Genomic DNA, 19861 nt, shown 5'->3' with positions numbered 1-19861 from the left:
ATTCTTTGTTGTTGTAGTTTTTTTTTTTTTTTTTTGATTTTTTTTTTTTTTTTTTTTTTTATGGACCCATTTATTTTGCCGACTACGACCTTCGTTTGCCCCAGCGGTGCCCCCTGCAGTGATGCCGCCCACGTAGAGCGTGACGGGTGGTTGTGGTGTGTGAGGGGCGCGTGGCACATCCGCAGGCGGGCAAATGAAGGAGCATTTATGAAAGATGCGCAGACACACAGAAAGAAGAAAAAATTGGAATAATCGATGATGACAAGAAAAAAAAAAAAAGGAAGAGAAAAGAAGTGATACCGAAGAGGAGGAGGAGGAGGAGGAGGAGGAGGCAATATCTCGCCGCTGTTGGGTCGTTTCCCCATTTGACTCTCAACCGTGACTTGTTTTTTTTTTTTTTTTTCCCGCGCCGAGGGACGAGCGGGTGGTTGGCGGCTGAAGAGGGGAGGGGGAGGAAGTCCACAGAAAAGGAATCCAATAAATGAAGACGAAAGAAAAAACGAAAAAAAAAAAGAGGGGGGAAAAAAAAAATAATAATTGAGGGGCAAATATTTATTGAACGAGATGGAAGTTGCATAAACTTCTTCACTAGAGTGAGATGCGTTCATTAACGATGGCATGCAAGAGGCTAGTAAAGAGAGAGAGAGAGAAAGAGAAAAAGGCAGTCGAAAAAAGAGATGCAAACGAAAAGAAATTTTGCTTCAAAGGCTTGAAAGACACACAGAAATGGCGAAGGAGAGAGAAGGAGGGAGATGCATGCATCTATATACACACAGAAACATGATGCATATCCATATATATATGTATATATATATATATATTTATATGGATATGCATATATACATGTATTTATTTATGTATATATGTGTATACATACGCACAGGAGTACAGTGTCTTATTTCTATTCAAATTTTATACTGGAAGTCGATCATTTTCAGTAAGGAATAAACCAACTGGCAAAAAGAAGAAGAAGAAGAAGAAAAAAAAAAAAAAAGAATACATAAATGTCAGTGTACAAAAGGAATTCCGGAAAGGGGAAATAAGACGATGTCTGTGGTTCTATTGGTAATACGAGATCTCTTGCTTGTTTTTTTTTTTTTTTTTTTTTTTTTATTTGAAGGGGTTGCTTGATCGATTTCTTCTATTCTGTCTGTGATTTTTTTTTTTTTTTTTAATCTGCTGAGGGCAGAGCTGTATATATGCATTTATATATACAGTGAAACAGGGTGGCCTGTTCTCTCTCGCTTGCTTTCTTTGCATGCCGTCTCAATGTTCTGTGGCTTTTGTGAAGCCAATGTACTTTTTTATGGAGATAAGAGCGAGATGAACTGAACGCTGAATAAAGGGTAGACTCTGGGTGGGTGGGTGGGCGGGTGGGGAAGTGGACTGACGTGGACAAGGAAGGAAAAAACAAGAAAAAGAAGAAAAAAAACACCGAATGTGTCATTTTTCTTCTTTTTTTTTTTTGTTGAGACCATCCCTTCCGGTGTGTTCGTGTGTGTTTTTTTTTCTTCTCGCTTTTTCCTTCCTTTTGTATCCTTTTTCTTGTTCAACAAAAAGTGCTGTTTTTTTTTTTTCTTTTTTTTACTGTCAATTTTTTTTTGTTGTTTTATTTTGTCAGTACGTTCTCATTCTTCCCTCCCCTTTTTAAAAAGAAAAACAGACACGCATTTACATGACATCGCAGGCACATGGACTACGATGCCTTCACCACAACGACTTTTACTGCTACTGCTATCACTACCGTTTTTTTTTTTTTTTTTTTTTCTTTTTTTGCTTCACCCCCCACCCCTTTCCTCCATTCAGTCTTCATTACGGCGTTCTCCATTCCGCATGTGCATTTATGTGTGCGGTGGGGGTCCAGTGAGACGAGGCGGGGGAAGGGGGAAGGGGAGGGAGGGAGGGCATTGCGTTTTTTTTTTTTGCTTTTGTTTTCTGACAAAATTTTTTTTTTTTATTCTTATTTTTCCCCGTTGACAGGTGGGCAGACTGCCGCTGCCGCTTTTTTTTTTTCTTTTTGGGGGGTGGGAGGAGAGAGGGGGTAAAAGAAGAAAATGGAAAAGAAAAAAAAAAAGGAGCAAAGTGAAAAAGAGTCCACCGTGACCGCTAAAAAGGAAAAAAGGAGAGGAAAAAAAATAAATAAATAAAAGGATGAATGGACAGCAGAAGGAGAGGTGGAAAACAACACTTTTTTAAAAATTATTTTCTCTCCTTTTTAAATTTAAATTGTTTTGTCCCATGCCTTTAATTTCTTTGTTTCCTCTGCAAATGTTGGATGAAAGGGGACAAGCAGCAGGCGTGGCTCAGCAGTGCGTGTGGTGGGAGTACCATTCCCCTCTCTCTCTCTCTCTCTCTGTGTGTGTGTGTGTGTCGCTTTGCCCTTTGGAGTGAGCTGCCATGCTGTGCTTTTTTTTTTCTCGTTTCCTTTTTCCCTCCCTTTTTTATTTTTATTTTTTTTGGCTCTTGTCACCTCACACACTCCGCCTTTTTGCGCGGTCAGTTGTAGTTTTGCCAAAATCCGCAATAGCGAGTGAGGTGTGGGGAAAAAAAAGAAGAGGAAAAAAAAAAAGCAGAAGGATTTCTTCTTTTTTGCCTGACATTATTATTTTATTTTATTTTTTTTGGGCCGGAGAGATAGATCTGCACTTTAGGGTCTTCCACTAGGCGACAGTCCTGTGCGTGCGAGTGACTGTGCGAGGGGAGTGAAGGGAGGGCTAAGAAGCGAGGCCAAAGTTTTTTTTTTTTTCTTTTTCTTTTGAGGGGTAGAAACAGCAACAACAAGGAGGAGGAGGAGGAAATAGAGAGGGCAAAGAAGAAGAAAAAAAGGAAAAAAAAAAAGAGCGAAACAAAGAAACCTTTTATAAACTTGTAGGAGAAAATGAACGGCCCCTTGACGACAGCTGAGGTTTTCCAGTTGAATTCTGTCGCCGGTGGTCTGCGGCCCGGGACAATCTCCTTCAAGACATTGACATTGGAGAGCGACAAGTATGTCTGCCTCCGCGATGTGCAGCCGGATGGGCAGACGTCACTTGTCATTGTGGACTTGGAGAAACGTGAGAGTATGCGGAACAACATTCGCGATGCGGAGTCGGCCATAATGAACCCCAAGTCAAAGATCCTTGCGCTTCGCAGTGGTCGTAATTTGCAAGTCTTTGACGTGGTTGCCGCGAAGAGGCTTAAGGTGGTTTTGTTTTCCGAGGATGTGGTTTTTTGGCGCTGGGTCGATGATCGAACAATTGGGTTGGTGTCCGGCACTGCGGTGTACCACTGGAGCCTGGACTCTGCGGAGGATGCCGCGCCGGAGCGTGTCTTTGAGCGCGCCCCGGACATGGGCGCATCGGTACAGATACTGAACTACTGCACTGACGAGAAGAAGAAGTGGTTGTTGTTGTCGGGTGTGGCGCGAGTGGCAGAGGGAATGGTGGGAAAGACACAACTGTACAGCGTGGAGAATCGTGATGGTCGCGTTGTTGATGGCCACGCGGGGACATTCATCTCGACAAATACACCCACCGAGCCCCGTGCATGCAACATCATGTGCCTGGCGTGGAACACCCCGCACGAAGGTGGCAAAGTGCAGTTGATGGAACTTCCCACGAGCCCCAAGATGGATATCACAATGCCCCGCCGGGTGGTGGATGTCGCATTCCCACCTGGCGACTTTCCAGTCGCCCTGACCGTTTCCCCCCGGCACAAGTTGCTGACAATCATGACAAGCCGTGGAACCGCCATCTTGATGGATATATTTACCGGCACCATCATTCAATCTCAACAGGTGACACCCAATATCGTTTTCTGTGGGACCTTGTACACAAAAACGGGTGGACTGCTTTGTGTCAACAACCAAGGTTCCGTTTTTCATGTTTCCCCAAATGACAATGGAATCATTCCATTTGTAAAGGATCAAATGAGAAACCCGGAGCTTGCCGTACGTATCGCCAGCTCTGCTAACTTGGGAGGCGTTGATGATCTCTATCGCATGCAATTGGAGAACGGTCTTCGTGTAGGGAATATTGAAGAAGCCATTCGTGCCTGTCTACGGGCTCCTAACAACGCCTTGCGTGTACCAGAAGTCCTCCAACGATTTGTGCACCATCCATCAGCCCCTGGACAACCACCAGCCATATCGACATACTTTAAGATGGTTCTTGCGGAGACGACACTGAATGCGCATGAATCTGTTGAACTTGCACGTGCAGTTGTGCCGAAAGGTGGGTCTGCCTACATAAAGCAGCAATACGAGGCCAATAAACTAACGCCCAGCGAAGAGCTTGCCGATCTTTTGGCACAGGCCGAACCAGAAATGGCGATGAAGATGTATTACAAGGCTGAGGCCCATGCAAAGGTGGTGAATATACTTTTGCAACGCAATGAGACACAAAAAGCGGTGGAATATTGCAGACGGTCAAATTTCTCACCGGATTGGCGTGTCATTTTGAATAATTTTATTCGTGTTAATCCACAGAATGCCGTGAGCCTGGCACTGATGCTCCATCGTGACTTGGGTGACACCCCAGTAGTGGACCCAAATGAAGTGGTGGATATGTTTGTGACGGCTCAGCAGATTCAGCAGGCGACGGAGTTTATTCTTGAGGTCTTGCGAGGGAAGAATGACGAGTCGACAAAAGACCTCCAGACGAAACTTTTGGAAATAAATTTAAAACATTCCCATCCTTCTGTGGCGGAGAAGATATTTGCGCGTGGTGTTTGCCTCTATTACGATGGCATGAAGCTTGCTCCTCTGTGTGAACGAGCTGGACTTCCTCAGCGCGCCATTGAGTGCTACGTCACGGCGCAGAATCAAGACCCCGACCTTGACAACCTCTCGAACATACGCCGTTGTCTCTCCCATGCTCGCAGCTTTAATCCGGAGTGGATATTGGAATTCTTTGGAAAACTCAGTCAGGCCGATAGCATGCGATGCCTGGGGGACCTCTTGCAGAACCATCGTGAGAACTTTAAGGTGATTGTGCAGGTGGCGACGAAGTACAGTGATGCTCTTGGAGCGGACAAACTTATCGAGCTCTTTCTTGAGCAAAAATTGTACCCCATCCTGTACTATTATCTTGGTGCCATTGTACCATACACCCGCGACCCGGAGGTGCACTTCCGCTACATTGAGGCGGCAGCAGAGGTGGGTCAGGCACAAGAACTGGAGCGCATGACACGCGAAAGCCCCTGCTACGATCCGGAGCGCACGAAAAACTACTTGAAAAACAAAAAGTTGACCAATCTTTGGCCACTCATCAATGTATGTGATCAACATGGCTACATAGATGAGCTAGTGCGGTATTTGATTGATACGGACAACGAGACGCTTATTGAACAATACTTGCAGCGTCGGAGTCCGGGAAAGACACCTGAGGTAGTGGCTGCCCTCATCGACTGCAATGCTCGAGAAGACTTTATCAAGAATATTCTCAATGCTGTAGGAACGATGTGCCCCATTGCGGAGTTGGTGCAAGCCGTGGAAGAACGATCTCGCCTGCGTCTGATTCAAGGGTGGCTGGAGGCCCGTTTGGCGGAAAAGAAGACGGATCCCGCCCTTCACAATGCCGTGGGAAAGTTGTACGTCGATACCGACCAACAACCTGATAAATTTTTACTTGAAAACGCCTACTACGAACCACTAGTCCTTGGAAAGTACTGCGAGAACCGTGATCCGAATCTGTCCTACATCGCCTATCGCAAGGGCCACCTCAGTGAGGAGCTGGTGGAGCTCACCACGAAGAATGGCATGTGGAAACAACTTGCTCGCTATCTTGTACAGGAGAAGAATCTTCAACTGTGGGCATCAACCCTGAAAAATGATACCAAGGATCGTGATCGACTTGTGGAAGCGGTGCAACAAACCGCCCTGCCTGAGTCTGAGGTAGATGAGGAGGTAAGCACAACAGTTCGGGCATTCATGAATGCAGGGATGACACATGAATTGACGTCTATCCTGGATCAAATTGTGGTGCGGGGTCGCTTTAGGAAAAATCGGTTTTTGGAGAATCTTTTGATCATGACCGCCATCCGTTCTCGCAAGGAAAAGGTGATGGAATATGTGTCAACATTGGAGAATTACGACGCCAAGGAGGTTGCCAGCATCGCCAGCAACGCAGAGTTGCCTGAAGTGGCCTTTGCGGTTTACGAAAAGAACGACATGAAAAAGGAGGCCGCTACGGTGCTGTTGCGGGATTTGAAGGATATTTCGCGTGGTCGTTCCTACGCCCAAAAGTGTGATATACCCGCTGTTTGGTCAGTCCTTGGGGAGTATTTGCTTGCCGCAGACGAGGTGCATGAGGCGATTGAATCATTTATTCGAGCAAAGGATCCAGACTTTTTGGAAGAAGTTACGGCGGCGGCGGAGAGGAACAATCAGTTTGGTGATCTTATCAAATACCTCACCATGGCACGCAAAGAATCCCGTGCAAAGGACAACAAAATTGATACGGCGTTGGTGCTTACATATGCCAAGACCGGTCGTCTGATGGAGTTGGAAGAGTTCCTAAAAGAGACCCACAATGTGCAAATCCAACCTGTGGCAGATAAGTGCTTCGACGAAGGATTGTATGACTCCGCGCGGGTGCTGTACACGCTGGCTTCCAATTTTTCCAAACTAGCGGTGACACTGTTGAGGATGAATAATCTACCAGCGGCTGTGGAGGCTGCGCAAAAGGCACAGTCAAGAAAGACATGGACAGCTGTTAATATTGCCTGTATTGAGGCCAATGAGATTAAACTGGCCAACATATGTGCCGTTCCACTTGTACTAGAAGCCGAAATGTTGCAAAGTGTCATGGATCGCTATGAAAGTTATGGACTTTGGGAAGAATTGCTCTCCCTGCTTAAGACAGCATCCTCCACACCAGGGGCCCATATGGGTGTTTTTACTGGAATGGGACTTCTGTTGGCGAAATACAGGCCTGAAAAACTATTAGAACATGTGAATATGCACGCCAAGAAGATCAATACACATAAAATGATTGCTGCATGTGAGGAGTATCATCTGTGGTTGGTGCTTCGAGTTTTACATGTCAACAACGAGGATTGGCTTGCTGCCGCCACGACGATGATGCGCCACCACGTCGATGCCTGGGATCATGACGTTTTCAAGACTGTTGTGAGTCATTTGGGATCCAGCGATTTGGTGTACAACTCCATCCCATTCTACATCCAAAACAATCCACAACTCCTTGACGACTTTCTCACCAGTATGTTTAAGACGTTGGACCCCGAGCGTGTCTTGCTGGAGGTGAAGAAGCTCGCCCCTGTGCACTTTATTCGTCAGTATCTGGAGTCTGCCCAGGAACGCAACTCCAGACGTGTGAATGAGGCAATTAACAAGCTATATATGGAGGAAGAGGACTTCACTGCTTTGCGTGACTCTGTGGAGCGCTTTGACAACTTTGACTCCGCAGAATTAAGTGCTGAGCTTGAAAAGATGGAGCTTTTTGAGTTCCGCAAGATTGCGCTTTTTCTCCATCGCCGTAACAAGCGATTTACACATGCCATTGCCGTGGCGAAGGAGAACAAACTCTACCAGGATGCCATTGAAACTGCCGCCGAGAGTGCCAACCCGCAGATTGTAGAGGATCTTCTGGACTTTTTTGTTGTGGATCACCCGGAGTGCTTTGTTGCGTGTCTTTACACATGCTACGACTACCTCACACCACAGGTCGTGATGGAAAAGGCATGGCTCAACAAGCGTACGGACCTCGCCATGCCGTACTTTATTCAGGTCATTCAAGAATACACAACAAAGTTATCGCGCATGGAGAAGTCCATGATGGACGCCCAACAATTGGCAAAGGAGGCGGCGAGGCGGGCGGGGCCGCTGCATACGGGTGCAAATGACCCTCTGATGATTCAAGCAGGGCCAGCAAACCCAATGGGCGGCGCGATGCCAATGCCAATGCCAATGCCAATGCCGATGCCAATGATGGGTGGTGTGCCGCCAGGCAATTACGGTCCCCCGCCGCAGTTTGACAACAGGAGGCCGTACTAGCAAGGCGGCCTTGGGCTTGCTGCCCTGATGGCATCGAGTGAGTGTAAGCAGGCACACGGGAGGGAGAGTGAGAGGGGGAAAAACACACGTTTCTATCAATGAGTGGCTTTGATGTCGATGCACACACAGAGACGCAGAGACACAACTAGTGAAACACCGGAGGGGGAAGCGGAGGGAAATAAAATAATTAATGAACATATATATAATAAATATAAATAAATAAATATATATATATATGTTTTTTACGAATGCCCTTGCGGGCGTTTGTTGAGTGGAAATGGCGAAGAAGAAAACAAAAACGGAAAATAAGAGATTTAAAATGAATTTTTCTCCCTCCTTTTCTCCCCCTCCATCAGCAATCAACAACAAGAAAAAAAAAAAGAGAGAGAAAAACAAATGATTTTTTTTTTTTTTTGGTTTTGTTTTTAATGTGTTCTTTTTTATTGTACGTTTTTTTTTTTTTTTTGTGTGTGTGTGTGTTTGGGCGCACATTGGTGTTTTGTGCGGATTAGGCACATAAATATATAAATATCTGTATTCTGTGTGTGTGTGTGTGTGTGTTCTGTTTGCCCCTGCGGCTCACTCGACCGGTCATCAGCCTGTTTGCTGCCACCTCCATTTCTGTTTACATGTGAGTGTGTGTGTGTGTGTGTTTATTTGTTGACAAAATCCTTTTACGTGCCCCTCCTCTTCACGGCTGGCAGGAGCCCCGCCGCCACCACTCGAGTTATAGAAAGGCGGGGCGTTGTTTGCACGTAATGCGCGCGTCACCCCGTGGAAGGGGAGGGAACGAAACAGCAGGGGAGGGGGAAGGAATAGTCAACATGCACACACAAAAGAAAAAATGAATGAACACTGCGAAGGAAAGAGAAGTAAATAAAAAGGAGGAAGAGAAAGAAGAAGAAGAAGAAGAAAAAAAAAAAGGAGAGGAAAAGTCATGTCGAAAGGATGGCACTCGAGGAGGAGATGATGAGAACAGAAAACAAAAAGCCGGGAAGAAAGAGAGAGAGAAAAGAAAATAAAATGCAATAAAAAAAAAGGAATTTAAGGAAAATAGAAGGAATATTTTTAATGAAATGACGGATGTATCCGTCATTGGCCATGGGGGAAATAAATGTTGAGTCTCTCGCTTGCCTTTATTTCTGTTTCCTTGAATTTATTCTTTTCTTCTCCTTCTCCTCCTCCTCAGATTGCTTTTACATTGACTGCTTTCCAGTGCCAAAGTTACGGCGTTCTTGTTTACCTCTTCGACATGTTTTCTTTTTTTGGCGGTAATGTCGCTGCTCTTTATGCATTCGGGACGAGTGCTCGTGTGCAGTCATAAATTTCTTGAAGGGACTCACTGCCGCTGTCGCCTCATTGCTTCTCTCTCTCTCTCTCGCTCTCTCTTTCTCTCTTTCTGTATGTATTTAATGTTGGGTGGGATACATTGTGGTATCTCTTGTTTATCCTTACAAACAACAACAACAACAACAAACAATAAAAGAGTGACTGTCAGTTACGGAATAAAACAAAACAGAAGGGGGAAGAGAAGAAAAGCAAATAAAGAGAAAGGAAAAAAAAAAAAAAAACGAAGAAGAAGAAGGGAAAAAGGGGAGTGTGGTATGTTCAAAAATCAGTACGACACCAATACAACTACGTGGAGCCCCACGGGCCGGCTGTTCCAGGTAGAGTACGCCAATGAGGCGGTGAACAACGGCTCGGCTGCGGTTGGTGCGAAGAATAAAGATTTTGTTGTCTTGACTGCCCTGAAGCGCAGCCCAGTGGCGCAGTTTTCGTCCTACCAGGAGAAGGTGTTCAAGTTGGATGATCACGTCGGTATGGCAATAGCGGGTCTTGTCGCGGACGGCCGCATGTTAGCCCGCTTCGTGCGCACAGAATGTATGAACTATCGCTATATGCACGACAGCGATAATCCTTTGCCGCTCATAGCGGAAATTGTTGGAGAGAAGTATCAGCGCCACATTCAGTTTGCAGGGAAGCGGCCATTTGGTGTGGGTCTTTTAATTGCTGGCTATGACAGCACGGGGCCTCATTTGTATCATACAGTCCCATCTGGAGACGTATTTGACTTTAAGGCAACGGCCATGGGTTTGCGCTCACAGGCTGCTCGTACATATTTGGAAAAGCACTTTGAATCCTTCCCAGACTGTGGCCTTGATGAGCTTATTATGCATGCATTGAAGGCACTTGCGGCGGCAACTTCGGGAGGCGCGGAGCTAAATATAAAGAATACAACGATTGCCATAGTAGGAAAGGGCACACCTTTCATGGTTCTCACGGAGGAGGCAGCGCGGAAGTACTTGGATGGTTTTAAGATGCGTCCAGAGGACATTCCCCCCGCTCCGGAAGCTGAAGAGGAGGAAACTCTGCAAGAACGCTCCTTAGATGTGGAGGAGTGAGAGAGATCAGCGCCAACGGATGCCAATGAAGGCTATTATGATTACTATTATTATTATGATTATTATATTTTTCCCTTGTTTCTTTCATTCTCCCTCTTTTTATTTACTTTCTCACCGGAGCGTGCACAGAGTGATTCATCCAAACGGCATCTTCTCCAAGGAAACCCAAGAAAAAAGAAAAAGAGGGTATCCAACAGGATATATATATATATATATATATATATATATATACTGAACGTTGGGGGATTTTGCACACAATAAAGATGGGGCTTATGAAATATTGAACGATTTAGAGGGGATAAAAACGAATCTGCAGCTCGGAAGGAGTAAAATAGCAACAAATAGGTGTGTGGGGCTTTCAGTTCCGCAGTTTTGCATTTGCCAGATCATCATCTTCTACTTTTGCGCAACTTTGGCGGCAGAACACTGTGGTCTCGTTTTTTTTTTTTTTTTTTTTTTCTCATTTCTCTTTGTTTGTGTGTACTCAGAAGCTGGCACCCAAAGGATAGGGAAAATAATAAAAAAAGAGGGAAGGAAAAGGCCTAAGAAAATTGTAGCGGTGATGCCACGTAAAGAAACAAAAAAGCGGAAGCGCGCTCCCAGCTCGGCGAAGGAGAGTGTCTCTAGCACGGATGAACAGGGAAAGCGTGGTGGTGCCTTTTCTAAGTTTAAGGAGTTTGACGTGTCGGAATTGCTTCAAAAGCCACAGGAGGTACCGGAGATCCAACCAGTGGTGGAAGAACAACCTTGTAGCCCCTGTGATGAAGTCGTTGCAGATCCACCACCCCTAACTGCGACGGATACCGTGGAGGCGACTTCCGAGGAGCCAGCAGCGCCCATCCCGCAACTCATCCCACCGGAGCCACTGAAAGATCTCCCGCCGGATGAGGAGTTTGTTCCGTTACCCACAATTCAGGTCGTTCCAATGATGAACCGTGCCCTGGAGGCGCAGAGCGGTTTGCTAAAGGAGCCCGCACCACCAGCGTCCATTCAGCGTGTCACGCAACCTGGGGCGTTGCCTCCAGCGATGCCTACCGCGTTAATGGAGCTCCTTAGCGGGTGAGTGGGTAGGCGTGATTTTTTGTTTCAAGGTTTTTTTGTTCTCTTTAATTGTTCCATCTTTGTGTGTGGGTCGTTCAATTTGTGTGGACTTTTTCCCATACTATTCCAATATCTACTTTGTGCATCTGCTCCGGTGTGAAGAGCAGTTAGGGGAGAAGAAGTGTGGTGCGGTCCTTTTGAGGTATTTTTGTTTTGTTTTCTGTGTTTTTTTTACTTGTTTTTTTTCCGGAGGATTTCCTTCCTTTTTGTTTGTTTGGGCATTCGGGCGGCGGGGTCAATTGGAGGACGCACATATAAATAAAAAAAAAAGGGGGGAAAACGCGGCAAGAGGACGAAAAAGAGAGAAAAAGGAACAGATTTTTTTTTAGTGCACAAAACTTCCTTTCAATGGCTGGAAAACGCAAGACGAAGAAGGCTGCTACCCCAGGAGCAACTGTAACAGCGGCTGCTGCGCCAACTGATACGGACGCCGCGCGGGGGTCGGGTGTCCCTGACGCTGCAGAACCCGTTCTGCTGCAGGAAGAAGGCAGTTCACTCGGGGAATCGCTTTATAAGGCGCTTATGGAGGGAGCATCAGCCGATCATGTGGTGAAGGATCTTGTCCGCATTTACTCTGATGGCGGCAAAGAGACAGTGTGCTGTGCTATTCTGAATCTTGTGGGGAAAGCCTCAGGTGCGGCTCAGGTAGAATTGGACGGGAATGCACTTAAAGATGACGCGGACGTCACGACACTTCTGGAGGAGATGTACGCGCGGACCCAACAGAATGCCTCAGCGTATCCATTTGTGCGAAAGGAAACCAAATATCGTGTTTTTCGTACTGCATATCGTCGTTTTTTTGCTCGTCTTGTGGAGTTTGGTTATAATGCGAATATTCTTCTTGATGGTCTGCTTCTTTCGACGCTTCTGCGGTGGCTTATTGCCATGAGTGAGAGCAAAGCGCGGTGTTTCCGTCACACATCCATTGTTGCCCTTCTTGCCCTTGTTGGGGCTCTTAACGGCCTGATTCGGGACCTCAATCATCGACTGCCGTCACGAGGGCGGGGCAAACAGCAGCAATTGAATGCCCTACAAGAAAGCATTCAGACCATGGTGGAGTTACGTAATCATGTGATCTCTCAATCCATACATCAACGTCCTCGCGATGTTGCACCTGAAATCCGACTTTTGGTGTTTGAGCAATTGGGGAAGTGGATTCTCAACTATGATGAGGAGTTTGCAGAGAACAAGTACTTTCGATATTTTGGTATGGCTCTGTACGATAAAAGACCCGAGATTCGTGCGGAAGCCCTAACAATGATTCAGAAGTGTCTTGTGGCGACTCCAGAGAGTGGGAACCGTATTTTTTTGTTTCTACAGTTTTTTGCAGGTCGGCTTGTGGAGATGTGTGGTGATGTCAACATGCGATGTGCGGAATTGGCAATTCGCGTCATGGTTCTTATTCTTCGTGTGTACGGCGAGGAGGCGGAGGGGAAAGAAATACTTGACAATGAGATGATTGATCGTGTGCTGCTGACACTTTTTGACGAGCGCCCAAGCATACGTCATGAGGCTGGGGTACTTCTTAGAGCCTTCATAGACTCTCGTGTACCCAAAGATGCCTCAAACGGTGTTGCGTACCAGAAAGCTGCGATGGAGTTGTTATGCGCCTTTTCAGCGACTCTTCGATCGCAGTACGGTGAGGTCATGCCAGAGCGTTACCTTATTGACGCCCTTTACAATCCTCTTCAAGAGCTGCCTCCTTTCTTGGAGAACTACGGCTCAATGTTGGATTTTGTTTTGTCAGATGATGCTTTGGAGGTGGTGGTGGGATTGGGCTTTGTGGCCGCGTTACTTGAAAAGTTGCGCTGTAAGTTGTACCTCGGACCCCTTCCAAAGGAGGACCGCCGTCAGGGCATCGTTAAAAAACTTCCACCGAACAAGCAAGAGGTCATTGACGCACTTGTTACGTCCTTAAGTCGTGATGTGGGTGTTTTATTGGATGGAGTTCTTGAAAAACATCGCGGTGATGTGGTAATTTTGTCTGGTGTTTCTGCGGTGATTGCAGCGATGGAGTTCAAGGCGTTTACTTCTTTGGAGCAGGTGGCACGGATTAATGCACTCATGACGCTGATGCGCAAAGCCACTGCCGCACTGCCGCGCTGTGAGGAGGCACATCTTAACCAGATAACGTGTGCATGGCTTGGCTTTGTTGTTGAGGATCATCCTCTGAAGAGTGCGGCGAAGGGCCAGATACAGGAACTGTTGAAGCAGGTCCTGAAGCAACTCTCTGCATTGCAGAAGGGGAAAACGAGGTCCGAGAGTCAATTGGAGGAAAAGGAACTGTTTCATGTGTGGGGCCGAATGAGTATTCTATCGTCCATTGTTTCGCTGGTGGATCAATGGGATTTATTGAAGGCATCTATTCTGAAGTACACCAACGCGAGCACCTCACCAGAGCTGCTGCGGTTGATTTTATCCACCTGCATGCGGTGTGTTCTGTGGCAGTTAAAGGTGGAACAGGAAGCGGCGGATTCGTTGGAGGCCACCACGACAGCCAGCCAAATGATTGGAGAATTGGTAACGTGCATCTTCAAAGTATGGGAAATGGACTCTCAGAGACAAACTGAAAACTTTACTTTGCTTCCCGTGGATAGTATGGTTTATCTCTGCGATCTCTGTGCGTTGCGATGCTACACGATGTCTCAGATGGAGCAGGACGTGTTTCTGGGAAAGTTCAGTGAGTTGTCAAGTGTTTTGGGCAACGAAATGCGTGAAGCGAAGGAGAAACTCAAAAACGCCGGGGAGCTTTTTCGCGAGGGGGGCGCGCTCAGTGAAGTCGCACGGTCACGTCGAGAAGTATCACGTCTTGAGGCGTCCCAGTTGCGTGTGGCAACGGGTGTCGCGCGTCTGTTGATGCTAAACCGCCTTTCGGAGGATGTGGCTCCTCGTGTATTTCTGCAGTGGCTACATGCCCCCACCAAGTCTGTTTCCGACGTTTTTAGATTTTTGTTTCGTTCCCTGCGTGATCGCTGCAATGACAGTTTTACACTTGAGAAGTCTATTCTTATTGCGACGTACCATCACTCTTCGGATGCGCTTTACCAGATGGGAATGAAACTCTCATCCATGCACTGGCCTCTTCCCGATAAGTACTACGCGGCATGTGTCAGCATGGTCCGTTTTGGCATAGAGTTTGCCACAACCACGGACCCGGCGATGCTACAGGCCGTTGTTACCTATTGCCCGAAACTCCTCAAGATGGATGCACTGAGTTTGGCGCATGCGCTGGCAGCAAATGAGACCCTGGCGAAGAGCACCGATCAAAACGCACAGCTCTTCATTTCAGCCATCCGTCGGGCCGCGCGGTTGGAGGAGGCCGAGGGCGCTACGACTCCCGTGCGGCGTGCCAAGCGGGTGCGGGAAGAAAAGATGTCGGAAATTATGGAGGCCAGCGGAGAGCACACACTCCAACCGCGTAACTCACAGCGAGAAGCAACGGAAGAAGGAAAAGAAGAAGAGAATATGTTGACATCGCCAAGTCAATTCAATTCAAGGTCCCGATCCGGCCGCCGCACTGCGGGGAAGGCACCGGTGGCGTCCCGTCGCGTGATCACTGAAGACGGGTGGCGTGTACGTCCTGATAAGGAGGAGGTGGTGCCGAGTATGGCATCGTCAATCTCCGAGTCGATGGAGGCGACGAGTGCTCGACCAACAAGAGGCTTAAAGCGGTCGCATGCAAAGGCGGCGGCGGCGACAGCAGCAGCTCCGCCCACAGCGACCCAGGAAACAGTTCTCTCTTCGTTGGCGGCCGACCTCGATAATGATGAGGTTTTTATCGCCACGCAGGAGTACGATTAGATCGTCAACACGCCTCACCAGCGCCGCCGCAAGCCAATCGCGCCCAGCCACCCTCCTTCCTCCAAGGAAGAGCACAGACGACAGTTAGTTTATCCATAGAGAAAGTGAAGGATCAGAACTCCCAACGGGGATTATTGAGTAAAAGAAAGACCATAGAGTTGAGGGGAGAGAAGGAGGGAATGAACAGAAGGGAGGAAAACCAAAAAACTGAAAAGGAAGAGACATGGAAAAAAGTAAAGCAGATAGTGGTAGCTAACATTCGCTATCAATTCAGAGAGAAAGAGAAAAGGAAAAAAAGAAGAAAATTTTAAAGGAGATTGGAGCGTGGCGGTGAGACAATATCTTGTTATGCATCTCAACCCTTACACATTACTGCTGCTCACGTCCGGGGCTCATTTGGCATGTATGCTTCTCCGTTTTTTTTTTTTTTTTTTTTGGCTTTTTCCCCCTTTTGATTTTTTTTTTTTTTTTTTACAGTTTAGTGGCCTCATCTAGCGGATATTTGAGGGGGGAAGGGGGAACTGGGGTATTGGGTCCGGTGAAATTGTTCAGTGGATTGGTCTTTTTTTATTTAGTTTACTTTTTTTTTTTTTTTTTTGCTGCGAGACGCCTATGGCACTGACCATCGTGGCACCTTCTCCGTCACTCGTGAGGAATCCGCGGTGCTGGAGTGAGAGCTGGGAGGAGCTTCGAGAAACGGCCGTCAAGAGTAGGGACCAGATTGCGCTTACATGTGATTCGGCATCCCCGCTAAACTCGGATAACTTCCAAGCGCGTTTGGTTTGTTACGTGCGCACCTTGCCACGCCTGAATGATGTCAAGAGCGCCTTGAGACGTTTAAATACACTACACGAGCAGGGCCATTCTTATGTTCGACGCGCGGATGACCCTGTCTCGCCAAACAGACAATATGACGGTGAGACACAAGGACACCGTGTGCCAAGACCCACCATATGGAAGGTTGAGAACTCTGTTGAGGGCGGAATCACAGTCATTGATGCTCTTTCTGGTGCGAAGCTTATGTGCATTTTGGAGCCAAAACAAGGTGTCATGGTGGCCTCAATGTTGCATGCCCCATTTCGTGGGTTTATCAACAGGCGACTTGAAGTAATTCCTATTGAGAATCCGCAAGATATTCTTTTAGTGCGGGAGTCCTCACTGATTAATACCGATTATGTGTGGGTGGGATTTATGGATGGTTCCATTCGTTTATTTCCAGCTGACTCTCGATGGGTGCGGGAACAGGATCGATCGGTGCTGCTGGCGAGAGGTCAATTGGCCGACCTGGTGTACGAGTTACCAAGACAACATAAGGGGGCTGTCATTGCCATAACGCGTAGTCCCTGCCACGATGATAGTGGGACAACCGATTTAGTCACCGCAAATCGCTTGAGTAGCTCTATTTTTGAGCTTACCGCCGCGACGTCGCGTGGGTGCCGAGAAGATCGTGAGCATCTCTCCCTTGTATGCACAGCGTCGGAGGATTCCTGTGTGGTGGTGTGGGATGTACGAAAAATTTATCGTCGTTTGGAGGCGATGCGGGCGTTATCACAGAATGCAAGGATGGGGGGTTTTGGTGTTGAGCCGTCATTGGTATCGTTGGGGGGCGATGTAGTGACGTTTAATGTCCAGCCCACGACGGATCAGCATGGCTGCACCGTCCGCTCAACCTACGCGCTAGTGAAGGTGCGGCCACTACTCCGGCTGAAGGGCGGTGTCGGTGGGCTGCGGACACTCAACTGGGTCTCCTCTGCAGTGACAACTGTGGGATATCAAAAAGGCCGTGACGTGGTGGCCATGACACGCGACCCAAAGGAAGATACAGCGTCGGAGCTCATCAAGAATCGCCGCGCCATTCAGCAAACAACTCGCTGGGAGAAGCGCGAGGAGCATCGCGTGATGCTTCGACTATCAGAGGAGAATATGCGAGAGGTGGAGAAGGAACTAGAGCAACTGATGCCGCCCCTTGCACCTGAGCCCAATCAGCGCAGGCGTGTCAACCTCATCATTGCTGGTGATGTTCATGGGACCGTCCACTTCTGGAATTTGGACGAGGAACTTGAAAGGGAAACGAGCGAGATTCATTCCGTGTGCTCTACATCCCGCACGGCTTCCGCTTCACGTGATTCCCGCGCCGGGCAGAGTCCCTTGCGCAGCCTTGACCTCTCTTTGAATTCAAGCAGGAGACACCCGGCGGAGCCCGCGGTAACGTCGGCGCGCAGCTCCATAGAGAGAAGAAATGACGGAGGGAAGTTGACAGCCCGGCGCCGAGAATTTTCTCCTCGTGTTCATACGGAGCGTGACACCAAAGGAAAAAGGCCGAAGAAACACGCAGGAGGCGAAGCGGCCGGCAAGGAACAGCAGTTATCATCCGTCCCCTCACCACGTACGCCAGGTGACGTAAAGAAGCATGTAAAGGCCCGAAACACGGCCGCGGATAAGGGGGTGAAAACTCCGACTAGACGCGTCAGTAAACCTCCGTCTTTAAATAAGCCCGGCGTGCAGTTAGTGAAACAATCAAATATAACTACCTTACGGGCCCCTCATTTGTCCCCGATGTCTTCTGTTACAGCTGATAGGGTCAAAAAAGGCTATAATTTGGCCGCGCCGGTTAGAATCGGAGGCTGTGGCTTAAGTTCTGTAAAAGGAGTAAGACAAGGCAATAATTATTTTTGCACCTCACCACAGGCGAAGAAGTCTCTCTGTCAATCTGTTAGGTCGCCACGCAGCAATTTGACTCCACTCGCCACGGGTCGAAGAACACCGCGGACAACTGAGAAGCAGCTCCTCCGAAGAACCTCCAAATGTCCGCGACAGAGACCTTCCAGGGACTTGGAGGGCGTTTCTGATGTCAAGAAAACGAGGACTGGTGATAGTGGGTACTTTTCGACCGCTTGCGTGAACAAATCGTTAAATATGCATTCATCTGCGGGCAGTGCAAACAGGAGCCCTTTTAGGGTTCCACGGGGTATGCCCGAAATAGAAACCAACTGGACAGTGCAGTGGAACTCTCCCAGAATCTCTAACTCGGGTTCATCCCCCTCATCTGGCCGTCGTAGTCCAACCCGACACCCTTCACCATACGACGCCACCCATTCCGCTCGTGCAGGTAAGGAAGCGGAGTTTAAAGAGTGGATAGGAGGTCACCGATATATCAACGACATGTACAGTCGTAATGCAAAATTTCACATTTCTCTTATAGATGGGGTTACTGTAACAGGCATTGCCGTGGATCTTCCTCCCATCATTACCGTGACGATGCGCCGTTTGCCGGACCCACCGGAACCTCATTATTCTCTCCTGGAGCAGCCTACCAAGGAGGAAATTCGCCGCCGGGAGTTAGCCAACAGCTTTTATTCTTTAACCGAGGAGCGTGCCCTCTTTTGTGTTTTTGAGCGGATTCAATTCTACGTCTCTGTTGAGAGAACACTTATGAATATGCAGTGTTCGCCCAAAGCACGTGTAGATGTGTCAGAGCAACGAGTTGGCCCCGGCCGATTGGAAGAGGAGGGTGTAATTGTGGGAAGGACCCCGTTTAATTTTGACATAGTCTTTCGAAGACATGTTCTAGAGATGCATTCACAACCCATTGTGCGCTTATTTATTGATCACCCGAGACGTCAACTCTGGGTGGCACGGAACCATGGACTTCTTTCCGTGTTTTCAACCGAGACAAAATCTATCATTACACGTGTCAGAGGCCCTTCCGCGGATGAGGCAATTGGGCCCCCGAATGCGGCGGAATGGAAACGCACACAGCGCGAAATGGCACTGTTTGGGCGTCGGCCGATTTATTTGGACTCGCATAAATTGTGTAGAAAGCATCGACCCGGATACTTTACGGGGTTCCGACCCATTTCCCTTCTGCAGCAGTTCGAACTTATGCGAACGTCTTTGGTGCATGAGTTGGGCTCTGAGCGTGAACTGTCTACGCCTGCTTCAGAGACAGTTCGGGTGCACCTCACAATTATTGAAGGCAAGAACGCGCTCGATAAACATGCAAAGAACCGTGAGATTGGCCTGAGCGTTTTGTTAGAAAAATTGAGGGCTTGTCGTCAGCACGCGTTGACAGTGCGTCAGGCGCAAAGGGATCATTACAACGCTCTCTTCAATGGGGCTTCCTTTCGGATAGGGTCTCTGATTGGACGGTGTGCGACTTTTGGTGTCTTGCACGCCGCACGTAAAATCTTTTGGTCTTGGGCACATCACCGGGAATACTTCCCTCGTCAGTACGTTCTGCGACAATTGCGGCAGCGGGGGATGAAGCAACTTTCAAAGGTGACAAATGCGGTGTCGTTGAATTTTGAAATGAGACTCAGGGGTGAGTACTTCACAAAGTGGTGTGTGTCGGTGCAAAAGCGCCGAACTTATCGACTGGAAACCTGGTTTGCAAGGTGTTTGCAGGCGCGGGTAAAAACTTCTCTCAGAGAAAGGTTTGCCAACTTTATGGGTGATCGCAACCGGCGTCAGCGATATTGGTTCATGTGGAAGTCCTTGTTGGCTCCGACAGCACGTCCTTCATCGCTCCCCGCCCTTTGCCAGAGCGTGAGCCCTTTAAATAAAA

General features: G+C 47.9%; 5 protein-coding genes across 5 annotated transcripts, besides 34 other annotated features; all 5 read left to right on the top strand.

The window, feature by feature from the left end:
• Positions 1-12706: a sequence feature (heterozygous, Esmeraldo-like haplotype).
• Positions 18-60: a microsatellite.
• Positions 264-293: a microsatellite.
• Positions 302-332: a microsatellite.
• Positions 477-537: a sequence feature (T-rich).
• Positions 634-678: a sequence feature (CT-rich).
• Positions 794-876: a microsatellite.
• Positions 959-993: a microsatellite.
• Positions 1088-1116: a microsatellite.
• Positions 1156-1176: a sequence feature (AT_rich).
• Positions 1355-1378: a microsatellite.
• Positions 1502-1616: a sequence feature (A-rich).
• Positions 1747-1775: a microsatellite.
• Positions 1941-1968: a sequence feature (AT_rich).
• Positions 2044-2149: a sequence feature (T-rich).
• Positions 2336-2355: a microsatellite.
• Positions 2407-2458: a sequence feature (A-rich).
• Positions 2599-2623: a sequence feature (AT_rich).
• Positions 2774-2853: a sequence feature (CT-rich).
• On the top strand, positions 2879-7993 carry Tc00.1047053506167.50 (clathrin heavy chain, putative; the record flags this gene model as incomplete). The annotated part of the gene is made up of 1 exon (XM_804685.1): positions 2879-7993. One exon carries the CDS (start codon positions 2879-2881, stop codon positions 7991-7993), a length of 5115 nt encoding a protein of 1704 aa, XP_809778.1.
• Positions 8190-8230: a microsatellite.
• Positions 8394-8459: a sequence feature (A-rich).
• Positions 8534-8554: a microsatellite.
• Positions 8873-8925: a sequence feature (CT-rich).
• Positions 8955-9056: a sequence feature (T-rich).
• Positions 9358-9394: a microsatellite.
• Positions 9450-9469: a microsatellite.
• Positions 9520-9585: a sequence feature (T-rich).
• Positions 9598-10395, top strand: Tc00.1047053506167.40 (proteasome alpha 1 subunit, putative; the record flags this gene model as incomplete). The annotated part of the gene is made up of 1 exon (XM_804684.1): positions 9598-10395. The coding sequence occupies one exon, from the start codon at positions 9598-9600 to the stop codon at positions 10393-10395; it is 798 nt and encodes a 265-aa protein (XP_809777.1).
• Positions 10429-10461: a microsatellite.
• Positions 10594-10626: a microsatellite.
• Positions 10833-10871: a sequence feature (A-rich).
• Tc00.1047053506167.30 (hypothetical protein, conserved) lies at positions 10958-11458 on the top strand (the record flags this gene model as incomplete). The annotated part of the gene is made up of 1 exon (XM_804683.1): positions 10958-11458. The coding sequence occupies one exon, from the start codon at positions 10958-10960 to the stop codon at positions 11456-11458; it is 501 nt and encodes a 166-aa protein (XP_809776.1).
• On the top strand, positions 11845-15297 carry Tc00.1047053506167.20 (hypothetical protein, conserved; the record flags this gene model as incomplete). The annotated part of the gene is made up of 1 exon (XM_804682.1): positions 11845-15297. One exon carries the CDS (start codon positions 11845-11847, stop codon positions 15295-15297), a length of 3453 nt encoding a protein of 1150 aa, XP_809775.1.
• Positions 12707-13188: a sequence feature (areas merged during assembly that could not be assigned to a particular haplotype. This can correspond to areas where the two haplotypes were merged or to regions with more than two copies in the genome that were merged during assembly.).
• Positions 13189-19861: a sequence feature (heterozygous, Esmeraldo-like haplotype).
• Positions 15714-15770: a sequence feature (A-rich).
• Positions 15858-15895: a sequence feature (A-rich).
• On the top strand, positions 15910-19861 carry Tc00.1047053506167.9 (hypothetical protein, conserved; the record flags this gene model as incomplete). Its single annotated transcript, XM_804686.1, has 1 exon — positions 15910-19861. A coding segment is annotated over one exon (3952 nt), but the record flags the coding sequence as incomplete, so codon positions are not given.

Source organism: Trypanosoma cruzi, genomic scaffold, assembly GCF_000209065.1.
Source record: "Trypanosoma cruzi strain CL Brener 1047053516289 genomic scaffold, whole genome shotgun sequence".
NCBI classification, from domain to species: domain Eukaryota; phylum Euglenozoa; class Kinetoplastea; order Trypanosomatida; family Trypanosomatidae; genus Trypanosoma; species Trypanosoma cruzi.
Note: the sequence above shows the minus strand (reverse complement) of the source record. Positions and strands in the feature narration are given on the sequence as shown.